At 38.6% G+C, this 26,790-nt stretch overlaps 1 protein-coding gene across 1 annotated transcript in view; it reads right to left on the bottom strand.

Annotated features, from left to right (window-relative positions):
* Camk4 (calcium/calmodulin dependent protein kinase IV) overlaps nt 1-26,790 on the bottom strand; it is a 220,829-nt gene that overhangs the window by 67,238 nt on the left and 126,801 nt on the right. The window contains exons 3-4 of the mRNA XM_027400689.2: nt 10,203-10,265; nt 8,312-8,394 (exon numbers count right to left, since the gene is read on the bottom strand). Coding sequence (XP_027256490.1) covers nt 8,312-8,394; nt 10,203-10,265 — 146 coding nt within the window. The remainder of the gene's footprint in view (nt 1-8,311; nt 8,395-10,202; nt 10,266-26,790) is intronic.

Below are 26,790 nucleotides of genomic sequence, written 5' to 3' on the forward strand. Positions count from 1 at the left end.
GGGGAAGGAAATGGAACCAGGATTGACATGTAAAACAAGATTGTTTCTAATTTAAATTAAAAATAGTTTCACTAGGAAAGCAATACAAGTATACAATATAGTATATGATACTTATTGAATACTACTTAAACTTTCAGTTTAGGAATACCTAAACCACTAAGATGAATAAGTGAAAAAGAGGGAAAAAAACAGTTTACATCTCTATACAAAATGTACTAGTGACTTTGATTTTCAAAAGTAATGAAAGTATTCAATCATGGTGAGGGCTGTAGACCTACAAAAAAAGAAGTCCTTTTTTTTTTTTTCCTTTTTTTGTATCTATATTGAAGCACATTCCTTTTCATGGTCTATAAAATAACTGGAACATGGCTAAGATACTACCAGAATCTTAAGATCATTTTCAAAGGTCCAAGCCATATGACATGTCTACATGACACAATTCCACAGCACTCCATTGTTAGCTAGGCTAGATGGCTCAGAGCTAAAACAAAATGTCTTCCAGGGTCTTCATGACAACCTTGGCCCAGAGGCCACTGTAGGACCACACTTCCTACAGGATGAGGAGACTTGGGAAGATAGTACAGGGCAGCTTCCTAGGCTGTTTGCTACCATATCTCTGACTCAACAGCCTTCTTCCTTAAATACTGTGGTTTTTACTTGCACTGCTTGCTGTGGGGGCCCATGCTGGCCTCTTTTCCTTAGCTAATTTCTTTTCCTTCATATCATGTTTTTTTTTTTCTAATTGTAGGATAAGAACACATGGATACCAAGTATTTCTCTCTGCAGATCTGGTTTAATGCATGACTCTGGTGCCTTTGCTTCTCTCAGGATAATTGTCACAAATTGAATTGAGCACATCTCCATCCAGGCAGTTAGCAGAGGCACTGCAGCTGAAGAGCTCAAATCTGATCATGCCCCGAGGCCCCAGACTTCCTGGCACACAGATTAGCAGCTCCACTGCCCTGTGTACCAATCACAGCTCTTGCTCAAATGGCAGGGCTATCAGGTAGCTGTAGGTCCATGAGAAAAAGGCATCGTACTAATGAAAATGTGCAGCAAAGATTGAATGTCAGAAGATAAAAGCCCAAACATAACACAAGTTTCAGGTATCAGATCTCAGTGGATAACTGCACAGCACTGTGCTGCTACACATAAAATTCTGCTAAATTGAATACTTCTGTGTCCCAGCATAAATGCATTTTTCCTTCATACGTTTCATTTACTGCTTTTGTGCCTTTCATTGATGGCATCTTCATTTACTCACTTTCTTTAAGAGCCAGAGGTTGTTAAACTTGTATATTAAACAAACAAACAAACAAACAAACAAACTTGCAAAGGTACCAGTAGCAGCTGTTATGTGGGAGCACCAGGGAGGAGGGCAGGTTGAGGACCAATGTGGTACTGGCTAGGGAGTTACAGTACAGGAGAAAGAGGAGAGCAAATCAAATTGCAGGCCTGGGAATGGGCCCAAGGGATTTCTGGTCCAATTCTTTCATACTAGAGATGCAAAGTCTGACCCAGCGACTCCAGATAAATTGCTGGAGAGTACATTGTTTACTCAACCATTCACTTAACAAATATCTCACCACTGCCTGCTTTATGCCCTGCTCAACATTTGAAATGGAGACTAAGAAATCACCCCACCCTCCCTGGACACTGCCCTGTGATTTTGGGTATCACTCTACCCAGGAAGGTCCTTGCCTCCATCCTCTATCTGCTACTTTCTAGATCCATACGCAAGATTCATTTTTCTTCTAATATCTTTATACTGCTTCTGTCTTTATCAGTGCCAGTATAATCGTGTATGGATGATGAGGATGGTACTAAAACCATCAGAATCCAAGTCAGTTTTCCTTCCCTTTCTTCTAGGCTTTGGGGTCCTTGACAAGGAGGCAATGTGTGGTGATTAACATGAAGGAAATCAAGTGGGTAATGAAGTCAGCACAGTGGGGATATGTCGGACAGGCTTGAAACTACATTTACCTGAACTAAAACTGTTGAGCAGCTTTTGGGCTTCTCTGGTTAAATTCCTGCTTCAAAACAAAGAAGGGGATGGACTAAGGCCCAGTAGGAGTCTTTTGCTATGGAAAAGGAAATGTTAAGGTGGCAAAGGGCAGAAGCAATGAAAACAGAAGCAAAGGGGATGTATTTGATAAGTGCTAGGAGAAAGTGCAAGGAGGGATGAGAAATCAGTGCTGATTACCTTAGTGGTGAGAGCCAGTTCACAAAGGCTAGGGATGGGGCGGGGGGGGGGGGTGCAGGGAGGAGAGACAGAGACTTAGAACTGAGGGAAGAATACCGAGTTCCTCTCAGTGTATAGTGCATTATTGATGCCAATGGACCCTCTGGTAAAAAAAAAAAAAAAATCCCAGCCTACTGTTCATTTATTTTTCGTCTCTACTGATAACCTGGTCACCAGGGTGGCTTGAGTCACAGATGTATACTGAATTCCTCTAAAGGGAATATAAGGTGTTTAAGGGAAAGGTGGAACTTGAGAGATGGAGAAAAAAGACTCTAGAAAGAGATCAAGAAGGAGACACATAACTGAGGAAGATGAGAGTCCACAGAAACAGATGACATCAATAGCTTTCTGGAATACAGGAAAGAATGCCATTGACCCAAGTCCACAGATAAGCAAATTCCACCTCAGTGGGCACTCAGTTCTCCATAGACACTTTCATTCTGGCCCTTGTCTAGTCTCTTTTGTATGTCACCATGATAGAATCTAGAATCCCCTGGGAGACAGACCTCTGGGCATGCTTGTGTGGGATTTTCTTGATTGCATTCACTGAGAAGGGAAAAGCATCCACTGTTGCTGGCATCATTCCTGGCTGAGATCTGGAATGTGGAAATGGAGAGGGCCAAGCATTCTTCCATTAATCTTTCCCTTTGACTGCAGACACAATGTGAACCAAGAGCTGCTTCAGGCTCTTGCTGCCTTGACTGTCCTCCCCTGATGTATTCTGCCCTTCAACTGTGAAGCAGGACAAGCCCCTTTGTCCCTTATGCTGATTTTGTACTTTATTGTAGCAAAAGAAAAAGAGATGGAGACAGAAATAAAGTTATACAACTAGTCTGAGGTTTTATTTTGAAGTAATACTACTAACACTAGCTTACATAGAATGAGCAAGACATAATAGAACAGACATGCTAGAATAATCAAGTGCTTTGGAAAATGGCAGGCTTGAGTCCAGTCTTCTTTGTTATAGATCTCTGAGGTAGGTGATTCCATGGAAGTTAATGGGCTTCTCTGCTCCCCAGTTATTTGGTCTGTAAAAGACCTACTTTGTGTGTGTGTGTGTGTGTGTGTGTGTGTGTGTGTGTGTGTGTGTGTGTGTGTGTTGTTTTGAGGAGGATTGTAAAATGTAGATAAGAAGACCTGCGTTGTGTATGTGCTTCGTTGAAGAATGAAGCTTTCTGGTGAATTGCTCTGTAGACAGCCTTGCAGGTGGCCAGGATCTGGTGAGTATAAGACAGGGTTCTCATAGTGATAATCATCCTTCATGGACAAACAGGTATAGTAGAATTTCACCTCAGATGACTAAATTAATGATCAATTTTAGCACAACACTTTTCATTAGTACAGACTTTCTTGAATTTGATTAATCCCATTATCACCACCCTGAGGAAACAGGGTAAGAGGTAGTCCTTAGTCTGGAATCTTTGTAGTGACATTTTCCTGAAAGTTCAGTTAGTCTCAATTGTATCAGTTAAAAGTCTTGATCAGGAGACTGATAGCAATTCACAGACTAAGTGCATGAAATACAATCACCCCTTTCCTTGTTTATGGGCACTTTGTGATTTACTCAAAGGACATGTGAAATTGTAGATAGCATAGAAAAATAAATTTAGAGTCAGAAACAAAAAAACCCAACCATGAGTTTCCAACACACTAATATTTTCTTTAGCTCATGTCCCTAGAAAAAGCAAAGGCCCCACAAAGTCTGAAGAGTGGATGGGCTAAACACAGCTTTATACAAGACCAGCCCATATGACTTGAATTTTCCATAAGTAAAATCAAGTGTAGTTCTTTCTCTTGGCTATGATGTGAGACTGTGAGATACCACATGGAAACAGAGCCTCTGAAAGACAGTGTGCCTGCTGAATTCAAGACCATTTATCTTAATTCTGGAGGGGTGGCTCAGCCATTAAATATCTTCACTAATTCAAAATTTCCATATTCACACAGCAAAGGAACTCCTTTTCATTTTTATTTCCCCTGAAAGTTAACTTTTTCTAACAGGAAAACACACAAGTGTTGGTAGCAGAATTTTCAAACCACATAGGAATGTCTGTATTCAGCAATGGTGGTTGGGCAGGTTCCTGACAAGAAGATGAAAACACACTAAATAAAATAAACCTACCTAATTCCCGGTAGCTGGAGGGGACACAGACTCAAGAGGAGAACCTTCTACTGCCATTTTCCTAAATCAATATACTTCCTAAGTGTGCTCTAAATAATGGTCCTTATACCTGTAGATAAGTAGAGTTCTTATCTCTCAGCAAAGAGGCTTGTTTTTGGAGCAGATGGAGGCAATTACAGAGATCCACAGCTAGTCAAAATAGAGAGAATAAGTGACCCGAACAGATACATGCACAGAAGAAGGGTGACAGGGTTGAAGAAGAAGAGGAACAGGATGCTTGCTATAAGATAGTGTTTTCTAGACACGAGAAGGAGGCTGCAACTACGGAGAGTCAAGAATACGGTTGTCTAAAAAAGACCTATATAATGACAATACCCATTGATGTGCCAATATGGTTAGTAGAAATCTCACAAAACCCCACCTATATGAAGAATTATAGACTGAGAGATGAAGAATCAGTTTTCTCTATAGATGAGTCCTCTAACAGGTTATCCAATATCAAGTGGTCAGTCTTTAAACATATCTACATAAGCATATCTATATAGCTAAGGAACTTTGACATGCATGTGAGCCAATAATGTGAGCAAAGTATATAAGTATACATGGGAACACTAAATGAACAAGACAGACAGACAGACAGACAGACAAAGAAAGAGAGAGAGCAACAATAATTAAAGAATGTGTCATTAATTTGAGAGGGAGTCAGTGAGACAGGGGACATGGGGAGTTAGAGTAGAGAGAAGGAGGGGTGGAAATGATGTAAATAGAGTACTTATGCATAAAATGATAAAAAAATAACTTAAAATTCTGTTTCAAGACACCAGAGGGCAACAAGGTCTAAGAAGGAAGCAATGCCAGCAATGTAGCCTGCCCTCAGATGCCTTTGTTCTTCCTCTGAGGGCATTTCCTGGTGTTGAAGAAACAGCCGACAGGCTGCGAACCTGCACAGAGCTGAGGGACAGAAGTCAGCATGCAAGGGGTGTCAAAGAAGAGAGGTCCTGCTAAAATCACCTGGCGGGAAGTGTAGACTTTTAAAGAACCAACGGATCTCTGGCATAAAACAGAAGGGCCTTCAGGAGACTACCATTGATTCTGCCCAGTGCCTGTTCAAATTCAACTGTTTTGTTTTTATGTTAAAACTAAAGAAAACCTGCTCTCTTGGAATAGTCAACATTCAAAGCTTTATGTTCTAAAAATCTATATATACTGCTTGGCATTGGTGAGCAAAACCTTATAAAAGATATGCCAGGGCAAAGGGATTTACAAGGAATTCAGATATTGAGTTTTAAGACAAAAATTGGGAAGAAAATGTTTAATTAGAAGCCTGGGGATTCTGCTGGGTTGATGGTGAAATAAAATACAATCATTTCTGAGACACAAAAATGGAAAACTTATTGGAAAGCACCACAGGAAGTTAATGAGACAGACGTTAGGGTTTTAAGAGTTAATATTGAGAAGAACTGAAATCTGGGAGCTTTCTTTTTCCCATTATGTCAGAATTATGTCAATTCAACAGGAAATGAAGATCCCACCTGAATTTGACTGTTTAATTTTTCATAAGCATCACAGAACAAATCTTTTACTAATAAAACACAACCACCTTGACTCTAATGGACTAATGCAAGTATCCTTCCATCAATTTGCTCTGACTTCATTCGAAAGTTAGTATTAGAGCCATCACTAAATCAGGAATGAATTCTCATCATCACAATTCAATACATTAGAACTTGACCTAAGTGCACAAAAACAAACAATATGAGGATTGTTTTTAAACTCTCAAGAAAAAAGCCAGTAGATTGGCTAATAGTTTCAAATTGATTTCAACTTAACAAAATTTAAGAATAGCTGTGAGTCAAAGAGCATAATGGAGAAGGCTCGTTATGTCAGCCGTGCCAATAATGTGAACAGTATATGCAAGGTAAAAGCTATGTTTTAAAGCCACTGAGAGCTTGCACGGTGGTGAGTACTTTATGGGCTCTCTGTTGGTGTTCTATGAAACAGGAATACTTCATTTATTTCTACAAATGAGATTTATCAACAGCATTTTCATTCTTAATTTTTTCCTAGAGCTAAATTAAATATCATTCCAAATTCTCTCACAAAGGCTTTGTGCAAAGGGAAGAAGAGACTCTTGATTACAATTAACTCACATGAAGAGAGGCGGTAGGCAAACCATAAGTACTGCTGCTAAGAGGTAGCTTCCATGTGGGGGTCTTTTTTTATAATTAAAAAACACGAGATTTCTATCTAATAGACCATAATTAGTAGAGAAATATGCAGGATTTCCTTGGAGAGTTCTCCTGGCTCCACAATCAGTAGGATCTTACTATAAATATAATACTGTACCTAGACAAAGACCATATCATAAAAATATTCAGTTAAAGTAATGCTATTAAAGGAGCCATTATAAATAAATACTGGTAATACCCCAGAGAAATCTTGTCTAAGCATATGGGAAGAAGATGACTTTAGAAGAAGGTGCATACTTATAGTGGGCGTGGTGTGCCTAAGATTTCTTAGCAGCAAACAACAGCTTCAAACTCGTTCCAAAGCTCAGGGAGGTTAAGTACATCCCTCACTACACATTACTTTACTTTGGGTGGTAAAGCCAGGATTCAGAACTGTGAGACTGTCAACAAACTGCCATGAGGAGGTTATTCATGCATGCCCACATCCTTACTTATTATTAAAATAGTCAAGATGTCACAGATTTAAAGTCTACTTGTTTGTATTGGTTTATCTGCACTGTTACAAAGTGATCAACTGTAAGTCTTATAATGCAATAGACACTTATTTTTCACATTTATAGAGGTTAGGGGATGCATGATCAGGACACCAGCAGGTTGTTTCTGAGGGTGACTTTATTAAAGATACAGCCCTTTCACTGTTTCCATCACCTGAAAGAAGGAATGAACACTTACTGTGGGCTTATTTCATAAGACCACTAATTCTACCCATAGCAGCTCCCTGCAAACCTGTCTCCTCACAGAGGTGTTACCTCTGCACCACTATTTGGGGAATTATGGTTTTAATATGTGAATCTAGGAGCAAAACATATATTCAAGTCCATTGTGGAAGTCAGGCATTAGTGTTCCTCTTTCAAAAACCAAAGCCAGTCCCCTTTCTTCTCAGAGTCCCTTCACTATTGCAGGTGCTCGTTCATTCAGCAAAGATGTAGGGAGCTTTTGACAGGATCCAGACACTCAGTCTTCTGGCTTCCCTAAAGCCTTACATCAGCTTCTCACCATTTCTACTCCATGCCTACTTCATACCGCCATTTTCACTTTCATTCTTTGTGGAGTACCCTGATGAACACAGCAGAGGTTCCTGCAGAGCCTCCCCATAACTCTCCTGAGTAGGCATGGAGGAGGGACAACTATGAAAGCCTAGAGCTGGTTTGACCCATAAGTGCTCTTCCAGATTTGGGGTATCCTCTATCTCCCATTCTCAAACATTTTCTTTGACTGATGAGCTATGAGCAAACCTTTAAAATTGGCAACCATGGCCCAAAGCATTACTATGCTTTACTCTACAAAATGGAACTTTTGACATAGACTCCTATACTGAAAAGAATAGGTTAATGATAATCATTTGAAGAATACACACTTTTATGAGTGTTGCGATCATAACAGAGAACATAATTTTAAGTATTTTATTATAAAAATTATTATTTATTTAAAATATAATGTAATTTCAGAAAATTCTACTTTTTATACATAAATGTTTCAGAAGGTAAAGAGATATTACAGTGCTTTTCTTTTCAATTACTTATTTGTATATCTTACCAAATACTATCTCTCTCCAACATTCTTTGCAAGATTTATTTTAGGAAAATATGACAATTCATATGATCCTTTTGCTATGAACACTTTTAGGGGATTTTCCTTTCCAATATTTTTGGTAACACAGAGCCAACCCTTCTATTTTACCCTGTAGGCCTAACTCACCTGTCAAACAGTTCTCCTCCAGTGACAAGCTCCAGGACCAGACTGATCTCTATGGGGGTTTCAAATATTTCCTTCAGTTTTATCTGAGGAAAAGATGGACATTAAGTAATAACATCAACAGCTGCTCATTTCCACCTTCCTTCAAAGTATCTAAAATTAGGGACAGAGCAATAGCTTGCATTCCCAGTGTGCTGGGTCAGGTCAGTGAAAGTCCCCCATTCTGGCATCAGGCAGACTCTCATTAGGCCCCTCTCTTTCCCAGTTGGTGGCTTTTTCAGTTGCCTCAGTTTTTTTCAAAAGTCCCATTACATTTTGACATTTTTTTTCATTTTGAAATAACACCTTTAAAACAACTTCCAAAATTTACTCAAGGGTTGCAATATTAGTGTTTTTTTATTTTCTAGAATCAAAATCAAGACCCAACTTCACAGAATAGTTTAAGAGCATCAGAAGATGGTAGAAGGCCACAATGCTCTCTCTTGGAAACCAGGGATTTGCACTTAGGGTGCGAGGCAGGACAGGATGGGTAAGGTCTGTGTGTTAAAGCGCTCCTCAGCAGTTAAAGAGCCACCTGTCTGTGAACAGTCCTTGGAAAGAGTGGTGGTAGAGATTTCATTGACTACACCAGGGTTTCATCGCATTCAAATAATCCAACCAAATGTGGATATTTCTCCAGACATCGGGGAATGTGGAGGCCAGCACTGGGCCACATGGGATGAATGCTGCACACCGACTTCCTTGGAAAGAAGAGGCTTGGACGGCGTGAAAGTGATGATTGTATATAGGCACACTTGAGAACTGTTCACTCACAGCTACCCCATACTTCACTGCATACTGAACTCTGGTGTCTGGTCCCACACTGTGGGCAACAGTGGCCTAAGCCCCTCTGATCAGCAAGCCTGTATGTAGTTGGGGAGCATCTGCAGCTAGCTCTGGCCAGCGAAGTCTGACGAGCAAGCTGCTGCTGTAGCTTCTGCAACCCTTTCTCACCTGACTCTCTGCTGATGAGGCCCTTCCTATTTCTCCCTTAAATATCAACCTGGGGATTTATAAAAATGTGGAGCTGTCAGTATGGGGCCATGAACACAAAGTGCAGCATGAGAAGTCAATGCACCAAGGAATGGAAAACGGCTCGCATGGGGATGCTTGAAGCCTGGGTCCTGGGTAGAAATCTACAGTCCACCTTCTTACTCATTTTCAGAAAAGTATTTGATGGTGTGTGGCTCAGTGCGCCTTTTCCTCATGTATCAAGTTGTATGTCCTTTGCTTTGAACACTGCAGGTCATCATCCCAGACATAACTTTTTCATACAAATAAAATAGGTTTTTAAAGAAATTAGGTAGATGACTTAATTTGTAAAATCAAATTGCAGCTGTGAAAATGATTTTGTTCTTTTTCACTTCATTGATTCCCAAAAGCTTTTCACTAGGCATTTTTCTCAGAGGCGTTGTCCGGACACAGACTACAGCAGTGTCTGGAAAACATTTAGTCCTCCCATTCATGGACATCATTTATTTGCATTTTTGCATTATTTCTGAAGCACATACTCTCTCAAAGGACTTTGGAAAGCAATGCCTTTTCCTCCACAGGCCTTATCAGCAATGGCATATTAAAGAGATAGCCAAACAAAAGAGGAAGAAAACCAGCGTTTCATTAGAACAAAATAAAATTCTCCAATTTTTCATCTTTTATGCCTGAAAAGAGGTGTGATATGTATTGTTAGCCCATCTATTCTGAAACTGATTGTATGTGGTGAGGCACAGCCTTGAGCGAGGCTATAGTGCCTGACAGAGAGGAAGAACAGCTCCTCCCCTTCAACGCGGACAGTGGAGGACAATGATCCATTCTAAAGCTCTAAATGATTTGAAATAATAAGGTGAAAGCCACTTACGATGTTCGGGTGTGAGAGACGCAGAAGAACTCCTATCTCGGTTCTTACAATCTTTTTGTCCACCTAGAAGTTTAAAATAAAAAAGTCATAAAAAGAAAAGGACTCCAACTTAGAAAACTTTTGACTGTGCCAGAAATGAGACACATCATTAGCCAACTGGGTAAATAAAATGATGGGAAAAGTGTTATCTCTGTCTCTCTGACTCTCTCTCTCTCTCTCTCTCTCTCTCTCTAATACACACACACACACACACACACACACACACACACACACACACACACACACACACACACAGTCTCATTATGCAGCTCAGGGTGGTCTGGAACTCTTGATCATTCATCATCGGGTGCTGGGGCTAAAGGTATGTGCCATCACACAACTGACAATTTCCTCTTTTCTGATCTTCCTCCCTTTCTTTCCAGCTGGGTGCCCTACCTCCCTGCTTCAGAGACAAAGTAGATCCAGTAACTAATGAAGCACACAACCTACAATATATTTTGCATGTTATGTGCTCCCTTTCCTATCAAACAATTATCATAACCACCATTATCGCTAACCCAAGTTAATCTCAACCTGTCCGTACACTTTTTATTTTCATTGATAGAAGTCTCACCCAACCTCTTAGAACTATCAATCACTTCACCCACCTTCTTCATAATAGAGGTGCCAGTAATTCACCTTAAACCACGTATACTATCCTGTGAAAGGGTGACAGCATCAAGGATTTCTGCCAGAACCAAGTCATTCCACAATGTCTTCTCCAGAAATTGTGTTCAAATATTCAAGCAAATTCTCTTTATATTTGGAGTTATGAGAGCAAAACCCAGAAGATTCCACTGCTACCAATGTCAAATTTTTATACTATATGTCAACATAGGGAAAAATTACTGAGATATGAAAAGAACTGCCAATATCACATAGTTCCTATATTGTTATATATAACAATTGTTATATCCTATATATCCTATATTGTTATTTATAAATGGATTCATTTAGTCTTTGAGCCTTATAATTTCATGAGCCACTAAACTTACTTTCTTCTTGTAATGCAGAGTTAGCTTCTATTAGTGGTGATGAAGAAACCCCAGCACAGTGATTATCAACTTATGGGTCACAACCCCTTTGGGGGTCACATTTCATATATCCTGTATATCAGATATTACATTATGATTCACAGTCATAGCAAAATCACTGTTATGAAGTAGAAATAAAAATAATTGTTTGGTTGGGGGGATCACCACAACACGAGGAACTATATTAGAGTGTCACAGCATTAGGAAGGTTGAGAACCACTGAACAGGTTCATCTTGGGGCATTTTGGGGGCAATGTTCATCGAATTTACCATCTGCAAAATGAGAGATGTATGTGAAACAAGCTTGTTCCTAATTTGAACTAATAAAAAAAAGAAAAAAGAGAGATGTTCCTCATCTGTATGCACAGAATTAGTCACAACAAATGAGAGTTTGGGCTCTCTAAAAGTCATATGTAAATAGAAAACTCTAAGTGTAGTCTGTGGTGCACATTTGTAAACTCAGCCCTGGGGAGGCAGAGACAATGTATCTTTGGGGTGCTGGGCTAGTCAGATGAGCCTCCATGGTAGGTTAAGGCCAGCCAAAGACTCTTAAAAAAAAAAGGGTGAGTGGCACTGGAAGCAGGACACCTTAAATTGTCCTATTGCCTCCATACACATACATTCATACACACAGGTGCACATGCACACGCATGTGTATCCCCCTCTACATCATCACTGTACCGCTGACTTTGTGCTCATGCCACTGTTTCTGTCATTTGAGATGTCTCAAGATCCAGGAGGGGACATACACATCTTTGCATATTAGTGTCAAGAGATCTTTGCCATTCACAGACAAACTGTGAGCACAAGAGACTGCTTTCAATAAAGAAGGGACTCTACCCTCTATGTCATTATTCGGAGGAAGAAAGTGTGGGCTTGAGGAGAAATCTAATACCATGTCACTGTGGGTAAGACATCATGATGTTAGAAAAAGAACAATGCTTATTTGATAAATTTATTAACCAACAATGATGAAATCCTTGAAAATAGTGAAATATTCAGAGAAATCTTACAAGTTTTATACACTATTTTCCTTGGTTGCAACCTATGATATTTATACAATATATCATATTTATAGTTTTTCCTGGCAAAAATAATTTGTCAAACTCTATAGTTCTTTGATTCAAGAGATCAGTCACTATGTGTAAACAATTCAATTTTTATGATAAAGAAAAATATTTATAAGGAAAATTTAAAGAACCCATCCATAACTAGAGGTCATTCTGCTAAGTGAAATAAGCCAACTTCACAAGAAAAACATCATGTTTTCTCTCAGCTACAGAATACACACACAGAGAGAGAGAGAGAGAGGGGGGGGGAGGGAGAAAAGGAGGGAGGGAGAGACATGCTCAAATGACATGAAAGCAGAACGGGGACTATCTTTGAGACAAAGAAAGAGGCAAAGGTGGGGGCAATAAAAGACAATAGCGTAAGCAAAATTCAATGATATACATAATGAAACCCACTAGTTTCATACCAATAAAAAAATTTAAACATTCCCATTCCAGGAAATATTCACAATGACTTATAATAAAATACCAATAATTACATACCTAAGGTAAAGTTTCATAATCATGAAAACTGTGGTCATTTATCAAATCAATTAGAAGACTCCGAGTGTCTTTACATATGCATATCAAAGAAAATTAAGCTATTACCTAGCTACTTTTGTGTTTCTGTGTTAAAACACTCTGACCAAAAACAACTTGGGGGAAAATGGCTTATTTAAATGATACTTCCAGGTGACAACCCATCACTAAAAGAAGTCAGGGCAGGAACTAAGACAAAAATAGAGGAAGAAACCACAGAGAAGCAATTGCTCATTTGCTGCGTCATGCTCAGCTAGCTTACCTCTACAGCCAAATCCACCTGTCTGGGAAGGATACTTCCCACAGGGGACTGAGCCTTCCCACATCAATCATCAGTCAAGATAATCTCTTACAGACACAGCTTCAGGCCAATCTGATTGAGGTGGTTCTCCGGTTGAAGTTCCCTCTTCTTGGGTGACTTCAATTTGTTTCAAGTTAACAACAAAAACTAACTAGGACATCAATACTACAAAATAATGTGTTCTACTTATACTAGATGGATAGCAGATGGCAGCTCAGAATACTTACTAATGTATGTATGAATATCCCACACAAAAATGAAGTATCAGTTATAAATTCTGTCTAGAGAGGCACGGAGAAGATGTGATCTGTCTGTCTTCATAACTGACAGCTAATACAGGGAATAACATGGGAGGACAAACACATTGTGAGCAGAGAAAAACAAGCTGCCAAGAAACTAACTTAAGTGACTGTGTATTACACAGATAGACTCTAGGGCTTTCTCTGTGAATGAATAAGAAAAGACACATTTTAATACATCCATCTAGTGTTCTGTGACTCAGAACACTTGGAAACTACTTTACCAGTCTCCCTCGGAGACTGAATTATAGCTGTCTTGCCCAATTTAGACAGAGTATGTATTGAGCAAACTCTTCCGTTTGCAAGTAACCAACACCTAGCTCAAGTTTATCTATGATATAGTTGAAATTTTTGGCACATGGAAAAGTCAGAGAAGATCTAACTACAGATAGCCAAATACGCTCAGACTCAAACATCTGTATGCTGGTCTCAATGAATTTTCTCATTGTTTTGTTTGTTTTAAATGCATAAATCTACATATAAGAGATTTGTGACTCTGACAGGACCAAGCATGGGTAAGGAGCCATCTCTGACTGAGAGAACTGAAATGTCGGGTTGGAGCAGGATCTCAATCTCCTGAAAACTGGATTTTGTCAGATACTGAAGGCTCTATTGATGATTTTTTTGTATTTGTTTCTTCTCTTATTTGCTTTCCTAAAATCCTGAAATGTTACTTTCTTTGTTTTTTCCATGTCACAGACTAATTAATAAATCACCAATTCTTATTAATGTATAACAATTCTTGCAATTGGTAGATTTAATACTCAAATTATGGCTGCTTAACAATAACATATAGACTCTACAAAGTAGTATCTTACACTGCTTTTCCATAAAACTCTTGTAAATCCATACTGAAAACTAATGTGTGGGAATTGCTTCCCCGGTGAATTAACATGAAAGATTTATTTGTACCTGGAACTCTGTTTTCTTACTCTCCACCTAAAGTGTGCCCTTTTCTCCAGTATTTTGATGTTATTAGTGACATATGTTGAAGGGGAGAAAGCAATGTAGAACAATGAGGGCTAGCAAACACAACAGGAACAAGTTGATGTTTGCGTAAACCATTTCCTAAAATACTGTGTTGGAGGGAGGGGGAAGAAAATCCCCATCTTATATTATAGTCTCAAAACGGCCAAAATAGAAAAATATATAATCCATATAAAAAGCTCCCCATAGAGCCAGAGTCAAGGGTCTCTAAGTTTATATGCAATGAAAATCTATCATCTGGGTTTTATATGCTTTGCTCCATATTAAACAATGGAGGAACCTGCAAAATACAGTCTTTTCAGAGGAAGCTTGTGATCTAATTCAGGGATAATATTTGTCTATATAATGTCAAGAATGGATGATGAAGGATGTGCTTTGTTTTAAAATCTCCATTGAGGGTTAGAGAGATGGCTAGCCTTTTCAGACAACCCAAGTTCAACTCACAACTGTCTGCAACTCCAGCTTCAGGAGATCTAATTCCATCTTGTGACCACTATGGACTTCTAGCATATATCTCAGTGCACATGCATACAAGTTGCACTCATAAATATAATTAAAAACGAATTAAAATCCAAACTCCATTGTTCAATGCAAGATAACTTTCTGGGTTGAAATACTGTTATTATTTAAGTACTGAGTTTATTGTAAAATACTCTTTTACACGACATGACATTTAAAAACATCCCATAGTTAACAATAAAGGAAGAATGATGCATATGGCACATGGAGATAGTGTGATAAGGACTGCTAAGTGATGTCAATAAGTCGCTGGGATATAGACAAGAAGCTCGAGGAGGAGAGTAAAGATTCTTTAAAGGAAAATTATAAGTTTGTTGGAAAATTTCCATTGTGTATAAATCATTGTGAGAACACACAGACCAAGATACCTTCCAAAGTGGGCTCATAGAAAAACTGTGTTGTCTTCTGCAGAGCACCAGCCTTGTGACCTTGGCACTGGAGCTATACTTTTGAAAGACTGGCTGAAATTGTGTATATAAAAAGCATCTTCTACAATGGTGGGAATAAAACTCAGCACTACTATTCTCACTCATGTAGAGCTTCATGTTCAAAACAGTTTTCAGAGAGCCATGGGTGCAGGTTCCCACCCTGGTGAGAGATACACTTGAATTTTGAATGACAGTAAATCTTCCCATTCTAGTTTTTGCAAACGCTGTTGAAGAAAACCCCTGATGAATTATTACTGTTTTTAAATAAGGTGTTACAGATAATAAAAGAGTTACAATAGTGAAGCAAATTCATGTTCATGGTCTCACAGTGAGCCACATTTCTTGTAACATGAGCACCTGAATCTAGGCTTTTATAGTGTATCCCATGGACAGCACAATTTTATTAGCCTACTTGTAACTTAGTTATATAGACTTCTTCATTCTAGTTTATCTGTTAATTTTATAATAGGCATTATATATTTTTTGCTGACACAGGTAAGCAATAATTTCCTTACTGATGCAAAATAAATATATTTATCATTACTTATATGATTCTTTAAAAAAATAAGATTCCTAAGTTAGGACTCATTTTTCTGATGGTACATTTAGGACTAATTGATACACGATCCTCCCTAACACTTTCATGCATTTCTGATCCATATAAAATGATAGCAAATCCTTAACTTTTTTATATTTTCATTTTCAACAAGACATTTTCTAATGTAAGCACACATTCTGAACAAATATTGTACTATTTTATCTAGCACATATTACACATTATGATACCTTTTAAAAATTGAGTGTTAAATTACATTCATTGCAGTAATATTTAAAACAGGTAACAAAAAACCCTTCTAGCTTTGTAATTTGTTTTGAGTTCAAAATTACCTTCTCTATGAAATTATTTTGCAAATAGTATGCATTTTTACAGTATGTTCTCTGCGCCTATTCAAAATGTTGTCTCAGGAGCTTTCTGATGGATAGTTGAAGTTTCCCCTTTTCTAGTTTCATATCTAAATAAGGTTAAATTTCATTTGTATGCTTAGTAAAGCAAAATAAATCAGAGTGAATTGAATAAACTCTGTGGGTCATGTGCTTGCAGTGGCCAGTACACATTTCTGTATCACTCTGTCCCTGGCCAGAATGGGCAGGAGTATGAAGAAGTACCTAAGAATTTTGGCCAATAATTGTGCTTTTATCTTTATTCATCTGTTTGTGTATTTGTCTGGGTGAGTGTATGCCATGTGTGTGCAGGTGACCATGGTAGCCAGAAGAGGGTGTCAGAACTCCTAGAGCTGAACAGATGATTATTGCAGCTGGACCTGGGTGATAGGAATCCAACTCAGGTCCTCTGGAAGAGCAGCAAGCACTTGTAATTGCTCAACATTCTCTCTGGCTCCGTGAATTTTAACACTAGAAAGACTGACAGTGGAAAAAGTCACATTCACGCTTTCCAAAATATGATGTTTCATTGCTGATCAAAAAGAAGTATACCTCCCATTTACATTTTCTGTGTCATTTCTGTGATTGCCAGCATTAGACAGGTAATGCATAAATGGAGTGGACATCTGTTGCATTTCTGTAGAGCTCTGTTTTAGCTCTTCTCCTTCAACTAATCAAAGTATTCAAAGAAAAATCTTCATTCTTGTGATTGTTGAAATAGCCAATATAAAGAGATTTTGTTATAATTTCAATATAAAATTACATTTTGAAGTTAATGCATAAGAAAAATGAATTTAATGGCATACTTAATAAAAGAAATGTAGACAGAACCAAAACTTTCATTAGGATGAGCAGTAATGTGCTCCAGAGTGTTGGCCAAGATGATGACAAGATGAGGAAGCATTTAAAGGCATGAGAAGAAGAAAGGACTTGAAGAAAAAATAAACCCGCTTATGTGTTGTGGAAGTGAAAGACTGATGCAAAGCAGTGGAGAACTGGGAGAAATGGGACATATTGATGCAAATCTCTCTTGGACTTGAGTCACCTGATCATGTCACACACAACCTAGATCTGCACTTCCACCCTCTGAGTATTAACAGAGACAGGTGTTCCCCTTGTCTGCAATGCCTCCATCTAGTCCAGCAGCATTTCCACACAAAACTAGGACTAGAGCTAGGGGATGTGTGTAAAATTCCTGTCACAAAATTGTGAGTATTTAAATCAGGCCCATAGCATCCTTATAAAGATCAAGAATGGTACCACCGACCTGTGCCTTATTACTGGGGAGGTGGAGGCAGTTGAGTCCCTGGAGTTCACTGACCAATCATCCCAGCCAAATCCATTATCCATCCAGCTTCAGTGAGAGAGACCCAGTCTCAAATTAAATGTGGAGGGCAACCCATAAGAAATGCCCAGCCTTGGCCTCTGGCTTCCACAAGGGTATGTACACACATCCACCCACATGCCCATATGCACACACCTGCACTAACACACACAACAACAGTAGGCTTAGTTATCCTTTCAGAAAATGATGCTATCTATCTTGTTTGTCTCTATTCCTTCTCTGCCTTCTTTGACTCATTTTTGTTTGAATAATTTTCAGAGAATGATGCAAAGCACAGACCCGTGCTTCTTAGAGGCACCATGAAAGCATGGAAGACATAAATTTCTAATAGTTACATAAGAAATGTCTTTAATTTTTCAGTACGATTCCCTTCTACATAAGTTCTTATTAATTTCCTGACAGTTGGCAGGCCTCGGCTGACATCTGCATGCTTGAAAAGAGCCTTGACAAGTGGAATTTTGTTAAATTCAAAAGCAGTCCTAGTCGACAAGGATTTGAAAGCTAAGACCTGCTGTTTGAACATACAAAAGTCAAATATGGCACACATACAATCAAATGGAGGAGTTCTTTCATGACGCTAGTATCCACAATAACTAAGAATGGTTGCTTTATTTCTCCACCTTTTGTCTGAAAGTGAATCTGGACATCTTTTGACTGTCTTGCTTTGGGCATAGACCCTAGCAGTGACTTGTTTGGGCCTCAGTGGAAAATATACTACATGTCCTGTCTTGCTTCTTACTGCTATGACCCAGTCATCAACAACATGCAACCTTTAACTTTCCCTTGTAGTCACCTCCTGGATCCCTCTCCCTCATTCATGTTCTGAAGGCTTTTAGCATACATATGTCTGCCTCAGCTATTCCTATCATTGTTCTTAACAACTTAGGTAACAATACAATGATTCATTCAGCATTCTGGCCTGTTTCTATCACTTATTCATTTTTTCCCATTTCTTCCTCTGATCCTGCTTAGCAACCGCTCTCATGGTTACACCTGAAGCCATTACCAACCATTGGACACTACAAAAATCTTGATATCAAACAGTACACACTGATTTATTTCTCATTATCTTCCCTCTGACTTAACTTAGAGTCCACGGTCTGTTTAGTCTGCGCATTGGTCTACACATACTCTCCGTCTCTCATCCACTTGTAATTTCCAGATAAAATCCCTAAGCTTATTAAGCTTCACTCTTATTCTATTTCTGTATTTGAACTGGATCCATTGGGGACAATGTAAAACTTTGTTAACTCCCAACTTTAAATTTATGACACCAAATTTAGGGGGCCTTGGTGTGCTCATTTCACAGTAAAAATTTAGACCCTCTCTCTTCCAACCCCTGATACACCTGCCCTCCCCCATTCTCCTCTCCAATCTTAAAAAAACAAACAAACAAAAAAACTGGGCTATAAAGAAGAAGGGCTGTAAATGGTTCTAGATGTCACCCCACAGCTCCCTTTTCTAGATGTAGAAGTCTGAATCTGCTGAGAATACACCTTAGCATCAGTAAACACCAGTGTTCCACTCTCATGGAAGGCACCAGACACTCCAGAAACCAGAAATGAAAGAACTGAAGGTGTGTCAGCTCAGGATGCAATGTGGTTTTCCCTATAATGCCCTGCATATATCCTCAAAGTACCTCCACAGCTCACCCTTAAGCCTTCCCTATTAAGAGTTTAAAAGCTTCATGTCAGAGGGACTGTGTGTATGTGCATACATTATGTTAATTTCCTGCTATTTCCATCTCTTTGGCACTTCCCCGGCCCATAAAGATTGGGAGGCAGAGTAGCCAATGGGCCTTTGGTCCATGTGGCAGGCGTCTGTGTGCTGTGGGGCTTGTTTCCTCCCTGAATGTTTGCAAGAGTTTACTGGCTTTCCCACCCCAGTGGTGAAGACCACCATCTGTCCCCAGCCATGTGCAGCTGCAAGCGCTCCTACCTGCTCAGATTCTTCCACAGACAGCATCTGGCAAAGGTCCAGGTATAAGGACTCTTTACCCCTTCCATGGAGAACATACCATGGATGGAGATGCTCTTGAATATAGAGCCACTTGGAAAAACAGGGCAAAGTAGGTGCAACCTTGAGACACAGCTAAACTCACCCTAAAAACAAAACAGATGTTCATTTTTGCTTTTATTTTTGTTTCTGGGTGTCCATGTTTGTACGTGTGCATGTGTGCAGATGCCAGTGAGACCAAAAGAGGGCACCAGATGCCCTGCAGCTGGAGTTACAGGCAATTGTGAGCCACCCAACCAGGGTGCTGAGAACAAGGCTCAAGTCTTCTGCAAGAGCAGCAAGCACTCTTAACCAATGAGCCATTTCTCCAGCCTAAGAAATGATTTTAAACTAGAAAAAAGATATCTTTGACTTTATAAATGAATATTTTCCCTCCAGAAACTTAGTAGTATTAGAATATATATTTATTTCTAGAGTCTAGACTATTCTGATGTCAAACTCTGAAAGAAAAATCCTGGCAGTGACAGCTTCATATATTGTGAGAAAAAAAAAAAAAGAAGTTTATATATAATGATCTGTTTAGCACATATTTAGATTTCTGGCACACAGACAATAAAAGAATATGAACTGGATTTTCCTTCTAATAAACACTTGCTTCCGAGAGGACATGGGAACCTGGTATCCACAGCTGGGGATATTTGTGTCCTATCAAAACAAGAATGTGGTTCACATGTCTCGTGCTCCCCAGTTGTTCTCATTGTCATGTCAGTAGATGTCTCTGTTCACTTTGTATTGTAACAGAGAAACAACTAAGACTACACATTCCTTAATAAAGAGAAGTTCATTTGGCTAGATTCTTAATGGCTGGAGCAAGGTGGACAGCATGTGGCAAGGATCTCCAGGCTGTGCTACAGTTAGTGGGAAATTACGAAAAGATCTGGCTGTCTGCGGAAGAGATGGCTTTGGTTTATAGCTGGCATGTCTCATGAGAACTAACTCAATGCTGTCTCACTACATTAATGTCCTTCAAGGGTGGCACCCATGAGGTAATCATCTCATAAAACCTCATCACTTGAGCCCCATTTCCTGAGGGACTAGGATTCCAGCGTATCTCAACCACAGTGGTGGATGATGTGTGCCAAGATTCATTAAACTGAGGCTTTAACTGAATTCAGAGAAGAAATATATTGCTTGTGTTCTCTACACAGATTGTATCACTTGCCCATGATTTGCAGCATGATTTAGAATCTATGGAAGATTTCTCTATGTCTGTGTTATGAAGGGTTTGGTTTTCTTTATCAGAATAGCAAGGACAGCATCTAATCCCAAGGGCTCATCTGGACCAAGATCATTCAAGACTTCATTTTGGCCATTTCTCCTTTCAGAGCCTTGATGAAATACATCTTTAAAAGGTCTGGTTTAGATTCTCAGAAGTCTTCTCTGTCCTGAGTGTTTCTGTATACTTTGGACAAATCTCTAAGACTCTATTAAATGAAACACTCCCAGCATGGAGATCTCTGCACTGACATGGGGAAGAGATTACTGTAGCATCAGTAGTAATTAGTAGTAATTATTGCTGACTCCCTTCTGACTGGTATTGAGCTCCTTTCCCACTAGAACTACTGAAGAGATATTCCATAGTGTTTAATGTGAAAAGTACTGAAGATAAGTTCAATACTGAAAGCTATTTGGATCTGTTCTTGTCGTGATCCTCTGGCATATGATCACTCACTTCCTTCTGCTCTGTTGAGGTAAATTGGTGGCTTTAGAACTCCACAACTGGAATGTCTTCAACCATCTTTCTCCTCTTTTTTTTTTTATTTTGTTGGCATGGATGAAATTTTGACCAATATTCAACTCTGTAACTTAGAACCATTTGAAACTGAAGAAAAGTGAAAAACTCACAACTTACTTTCCTCCGTTTCTCATTAAGACATGAATACTAAGTGCATACTAATAACTGTGTAGCTACCATCTCGCAGACACCAATCTCTCCTAAGCCCTGGGTTTGTATCAGTTTCCCTACTATCCATCTCCACCCCTTTAGTTACAAGGGGTTTCCCAATCATCTCTTTGAGATTTTTGTTTTTGTCATGCATGTTCTGTCTTGGGCTAGTAACACATTTCCTTTCTCTGTTCCACAGATTCAACTTAAAAGGGCAAGATCATTTTAGCTCCAACTTCTCACTGTAAAAGTACTTGAGGGTTAAATGTGGTCATTTAAACAGATCATAAATGGTCGAGTGTACTTATCTTCCGGGTATGCTTCTTTTTGATCAATATCACATAGGCCTGCTCAATCGATCACCATCTCCTAGGCACTTCTTTCACCCTATCCCCACACCTCCTCGTTGGTATACTTCTGGATTATGGTGTTCAAAAGCAAAGGAAACGCAATACCGATGGGAGCTCAGCAAGTAAGAACATGGATAAGCAGGCAGAATTACAAAAAAAAAAATCAGTGTTTATATATGGGCAAGAAAATATTCAAACAAAACCCCTATAAATTATAGCAATGAATTAATTTTGAGACTTGCAAATGGTCTCTTGGACAGTAGGGGATAGAACAGGCCACCCAGTCATCTTCTCTCTTCATTAGACATACACCTGTCACAGACTGAATAGAAATATCTTCATTCCTATTTCAGGAAACCTGGCTTAATAGTCCCTACAAAAATCAATATGTTCCAACTGACGGGTGCCTGAAAAAGTTACACTTCACTTGACATGGCTTGTTATCTGCAAGCTACTTTCCTTAATGTGTTCTAAGACCTTGATTGGGCCCCAAAAGTCTATTTGTGCTGCTGATTTATTCTCTTTTCCATCGTTGACCAAGGTGACCTTGCCTGAACTTCCAAAGAACAGAAATGAGTGCTCATAGCAGTGTTTAATGGAAGAGTGTCTTTAAAATAGACTGAAGCCTCCATCTCTTATGTGCATCATAGCAGTTAGTAAATGTGCAGTCTGTGATCAGATTTCAGTGTTCCCAATGATTAGATAGAAAGAGGATAGACACTGCCATTCACCTCCGGAGTGCAGACCTTGGGACCACAATCTCCTGTCCTCACTCTTACACCCTCTGTAGCTACAATTTCAACATTTTTAGATTCTCTATGCCAGTGAGATCACATTTACACTCTGTACTTGGCTTATTGCACTTGGTGTAATATCCTCTGGGTTCATGTATGTTGCAGCAGAAGACATGATTTACTTGCTCTTGAAGGCTGGATGTTGTTTGACATAGTAATCAATACTTTCTTCATTCATCATTCAATGAACACAGATTGTTTCTAGGACTGCTACTGGAATAATGCTGTAATGAACACAGGAGGAAGGATAATCTCTTTGGGGTAGTGATGTTATTTTGGGGGATTTTATATCCAGAGTTGTTACTGCTGAGTCAATGCTACTTCTACTTTTAGTTTTCCTGGAGAATCTCCATGATGATTTCCATAATGGCTGTTATAGTTTACATTCCTGCCAAAATATATCAAGGTTTCTTGTTCTTCATAATAGTACTTTTGTAAAAAAAAATCATAGCCATCTTAATGTTAACAACTTGCTATGACTTTGATTTGTCTAGCAGGCTTGAGCAAGTTTTCATGTATCTGCTAGGAACTGTATGGCACCTTTGGGAGGATATCTATTCAGGTTCTTTGCCTATATTCAGTTATTTGTTTTCTTGCTAATGAGTGGCTTAAATTCTTAAATAATGTGGTTATTAGCCCTTTAATAGACATATGGTTTTCAAATATTTTCATTTTTGAATTACCAATTTAAATATGCAATAACTTTTTATTTGTTTTTTATGAGACAGGTTCTATAAACTCCTCTGACTGGGGTCTCATTATCACTATGCAGTTCACACTAGCCTCAAACTTATACTCTTGCTGGCTTAGCCTCTGAGTTCTGGAATTTCAGGTGTGTGCCAACATGTTTAGTGGATTGTTTTTCTTTTTCATCGTATTACTCAGGTTCACCCTGAACTCGTGGCCCAAGAGATATTCCTACCTCACTGTTCCCTCCTCCAAGAATCTGGATATGAAAGCATAGCACCTGGTTGTATGCAGAAACATTTTAGTTTGGAATAGTCCTCCTCGATTAAACTTGCTTTTGTTATTTATATTACCATAACTAAATAAAATCATTTTCCAAGTCATGGTCTGGATATTTTCTTGTATGAATTTTATGGATCGATGTCTTACATTTAAATCTTTAGTCAACTGTAGCTATCATGTGTAGTATTATAGGTTAATGATCTAATTTCAATATCTTTATTTTAGTGTGTGTGTGTGTGTGTGAGAGAGAGAGAGAAAGAGAGAGAGAGAGAGAGAGAGAGAGAGAGAGAGAGAGAGAGAGAGAGAGAGAGATGGGTGCACAGACATGTGGAGGTCAGAGGTCAGTTCTCTTCTCTGCCATGTTTGGGTTCCAGGAACTGAATTCAAATTGTTAGACTCTGAGGTTAAGTGCCTTTATTTGCTGAGCTATATTTCCAGAGTTAATTTCATTTCTGTATGGAGAGATAAAGGTTTTAGGGCATTATTTGTTGTAGATACAATCTTTCCCCTGTTGTATATTCTTGACATCTTTATCAAATATTAACCAAGTGTGTGGATTTATTTCTATGGTGTGCATCCTGTCCTATTGGTCTATACAGTTTTTATCACCATATCATGCTGTTTTGATTACAATAATTTCATAGCAATTTTTAAAAATAAGGTCCAGTGATGGTTTCAGTTTTTTCAGTTGTGTGTGTGTGTGTGTGTGTGTGTGTGTGTGTGTGTGTGTGTGTGTGTGTCTGTGTAATTTTGGCACCAGTTGTTTAGATCCTATGGGTCACTTTGGATAATATAGACATACTAGTTCTTCCAATCTACCATAAAGTATCTTTCCATTTATCTATATCTTCTTCAATTTCATTCATTGTTGTTTTATAAATTTTAGTGTGCAAATCTTTCATCTTCTTTGTTAAATTTATTTTAAAAATTTTATGTCATTGTAAATGAGACTGTTTTCTTGCTTTTTAGGATAGCTTACTGTCTAATGCATAGAAATGCATGACTAATTTTTGTTTTCTGAGTTAGTATTGAACAACTTCATTAAATCTGTTTACCAACTATAACAGCATTTTGGTCACATTCTTATGAATTTCTCTATTTCATAGAAATTATGGAATGGGCTGAAATACTGTAATTTCATTAATAATTAATAATTAACACAGAGTACAGAGCTGAATTTAAACCAAAGTGGCTTTAAAAGCCTTTTAAGGTGAAGAATTCATAACACAAGGCATTTTAATTCTGCTTACCAAGATCTTAACTTATAAAAGACAGCTCTGTGGCCCTTGAAGTCTCCATTCTAAGAAAAATATTTATTCAGAGACATACAAGATTTTTAGTGAGTTTTTTTTAACTTTCCTTGGATGCAAAAATGTTGCTTTTAGTAGTTTCTCTCATGCCTTGGCTAGGGATCATAGAAATGGCTGGATGGGGTGAACAGTTCACATCAATGTCTCCCAAGTACACTCAGCCAAAGAGGACACCAAGAGTGCCTCTCAACAGTGCTGACTTCTGTCCCGACAAACCTAGGAAACTGCACAATGACATTGGTCCTGAATAGCCACAAATTATAAGAAGTTAATATATGGAAGGTATATCCTCCAGATATTGTAGTAGATGAGCACTGCCTTCAAACACCTGGACATTATTCCTCAGCAGCCTGACATGCCAAGGGCAAAGAACGATTTGGCTGAAGAAGAATTATGTACCTTAGAGAAATGGGGTAACTACTAATATGATAAGAAGAAATAGTGAGTTAAAGACAGTTATATTTATGAGACCTGCAATTAAGAGGAACTGGGTCATCTACATAAGAAGTCAGGCTTCTTCTTTTTATTTGAATTACAAACAAGATTGAATTACAAGACAATCCCAGTTCCCTTCTCCCTCCTGTCCTCCCCTACCACCCCCAACTAAAACCCTATCACATATCCTTTCTTCTAATCTACACCTGACTCAACCTTTCTGCTCCCTCATGGCCTCTGCATCCTTCCTCTTCTTTCCTTCTCATTCACCGTTTAAAATGGTGAAAGCAGACTAAAGTCCCCAGTCACAAACAAGAATCATTTCCTGTGAGTAAGGAGATGGATCATAGGTCAGAGCCACAATGATACAGGACAAATACAAGAGCCACAGAGATGTCTGGAAAGCCTTTCCTGGAGATGAGAACTGTCCTCTAAAATAGAATACTCCCTCATCTTAGAAGAGTGACATATAACATATACACAACTTCCTAGATGATAGAATAAGAGAAGAAAAGGAGAGAAAGCCAGCCTTTGCAGCTACCCATCTGCAGTAGAGCAACCCAACTATTTGCATGTGTGTGGACCACATTAAGAACATCAAACACCCATAAGAATAATTCCTCACCCAATCATCTGATCAGATTGTGAAGAACAACAAATCCTGTTGTTTAAGTTCATTAAATAGTGAATGACCTGTCACACCACACTGACAAGACTTGCATTACTGACCCATCAATCCCAGGAAACCTGAAAATAAGAAAATTGGCCCAACTTTTTTAGAAATGAAATTATGCTGGAATGTGGGCTTGAACATTGCAGTGAATAGTCACAGATAAAAGTCACTGAAGGAAACACATACAAGCTTTATTTCCAAAGGCCCTAAATATTCACATAAAAATCTAGGATATCCTTTTGCTTCTTAAAACAAAATATTAAAAGTTGCTGGTGATGATTTCAGTAATTCTATGGGTAGTAATAAAGTACTGCTATTAAGAGTTCAAAGCATGTTTTCACTACACAGAACTCAGAACATAGCAAACTATTCTATTTAATCTCTCTGAGACTTAGCTATAAAATGGTAGTAACACAGACTGAGGTGTAACTCATTGATAAAATGCTTGGCCAACATTTACAAGGCTCTGTGTTTGATGCCCAAGCCTAAAAAAGAAAGCATGAATGAATAAGTGAATGAATAAATGAAAAATGATAATATCAACCCCCTACAGTGAGAAACATCTGGGAGTGCCATTATGAAAAATTTTAAATTTCCTGATGCTAGTTTCCTTACAAAGAGTTATTAGTGTCTCCATTCAGTCATATGTATCTATGTAAAATGGGTGGCTATG

Source organism: Cricetulus griseus, chromosome 2 (genome assembly GCF_003668045.3).
Source record: "Cricetulus griseus strain 17A/GY chromosome 2, alternate assembly CriGri-PICRH-1.0, whole genome shotgun sequence".
Taxonomy (NCBI): Eukaryota; Metazoa; Chordata; class Mammalia; order Rodentia; family Cricetidae; genus Cricetulus; species Cricetulus griseus.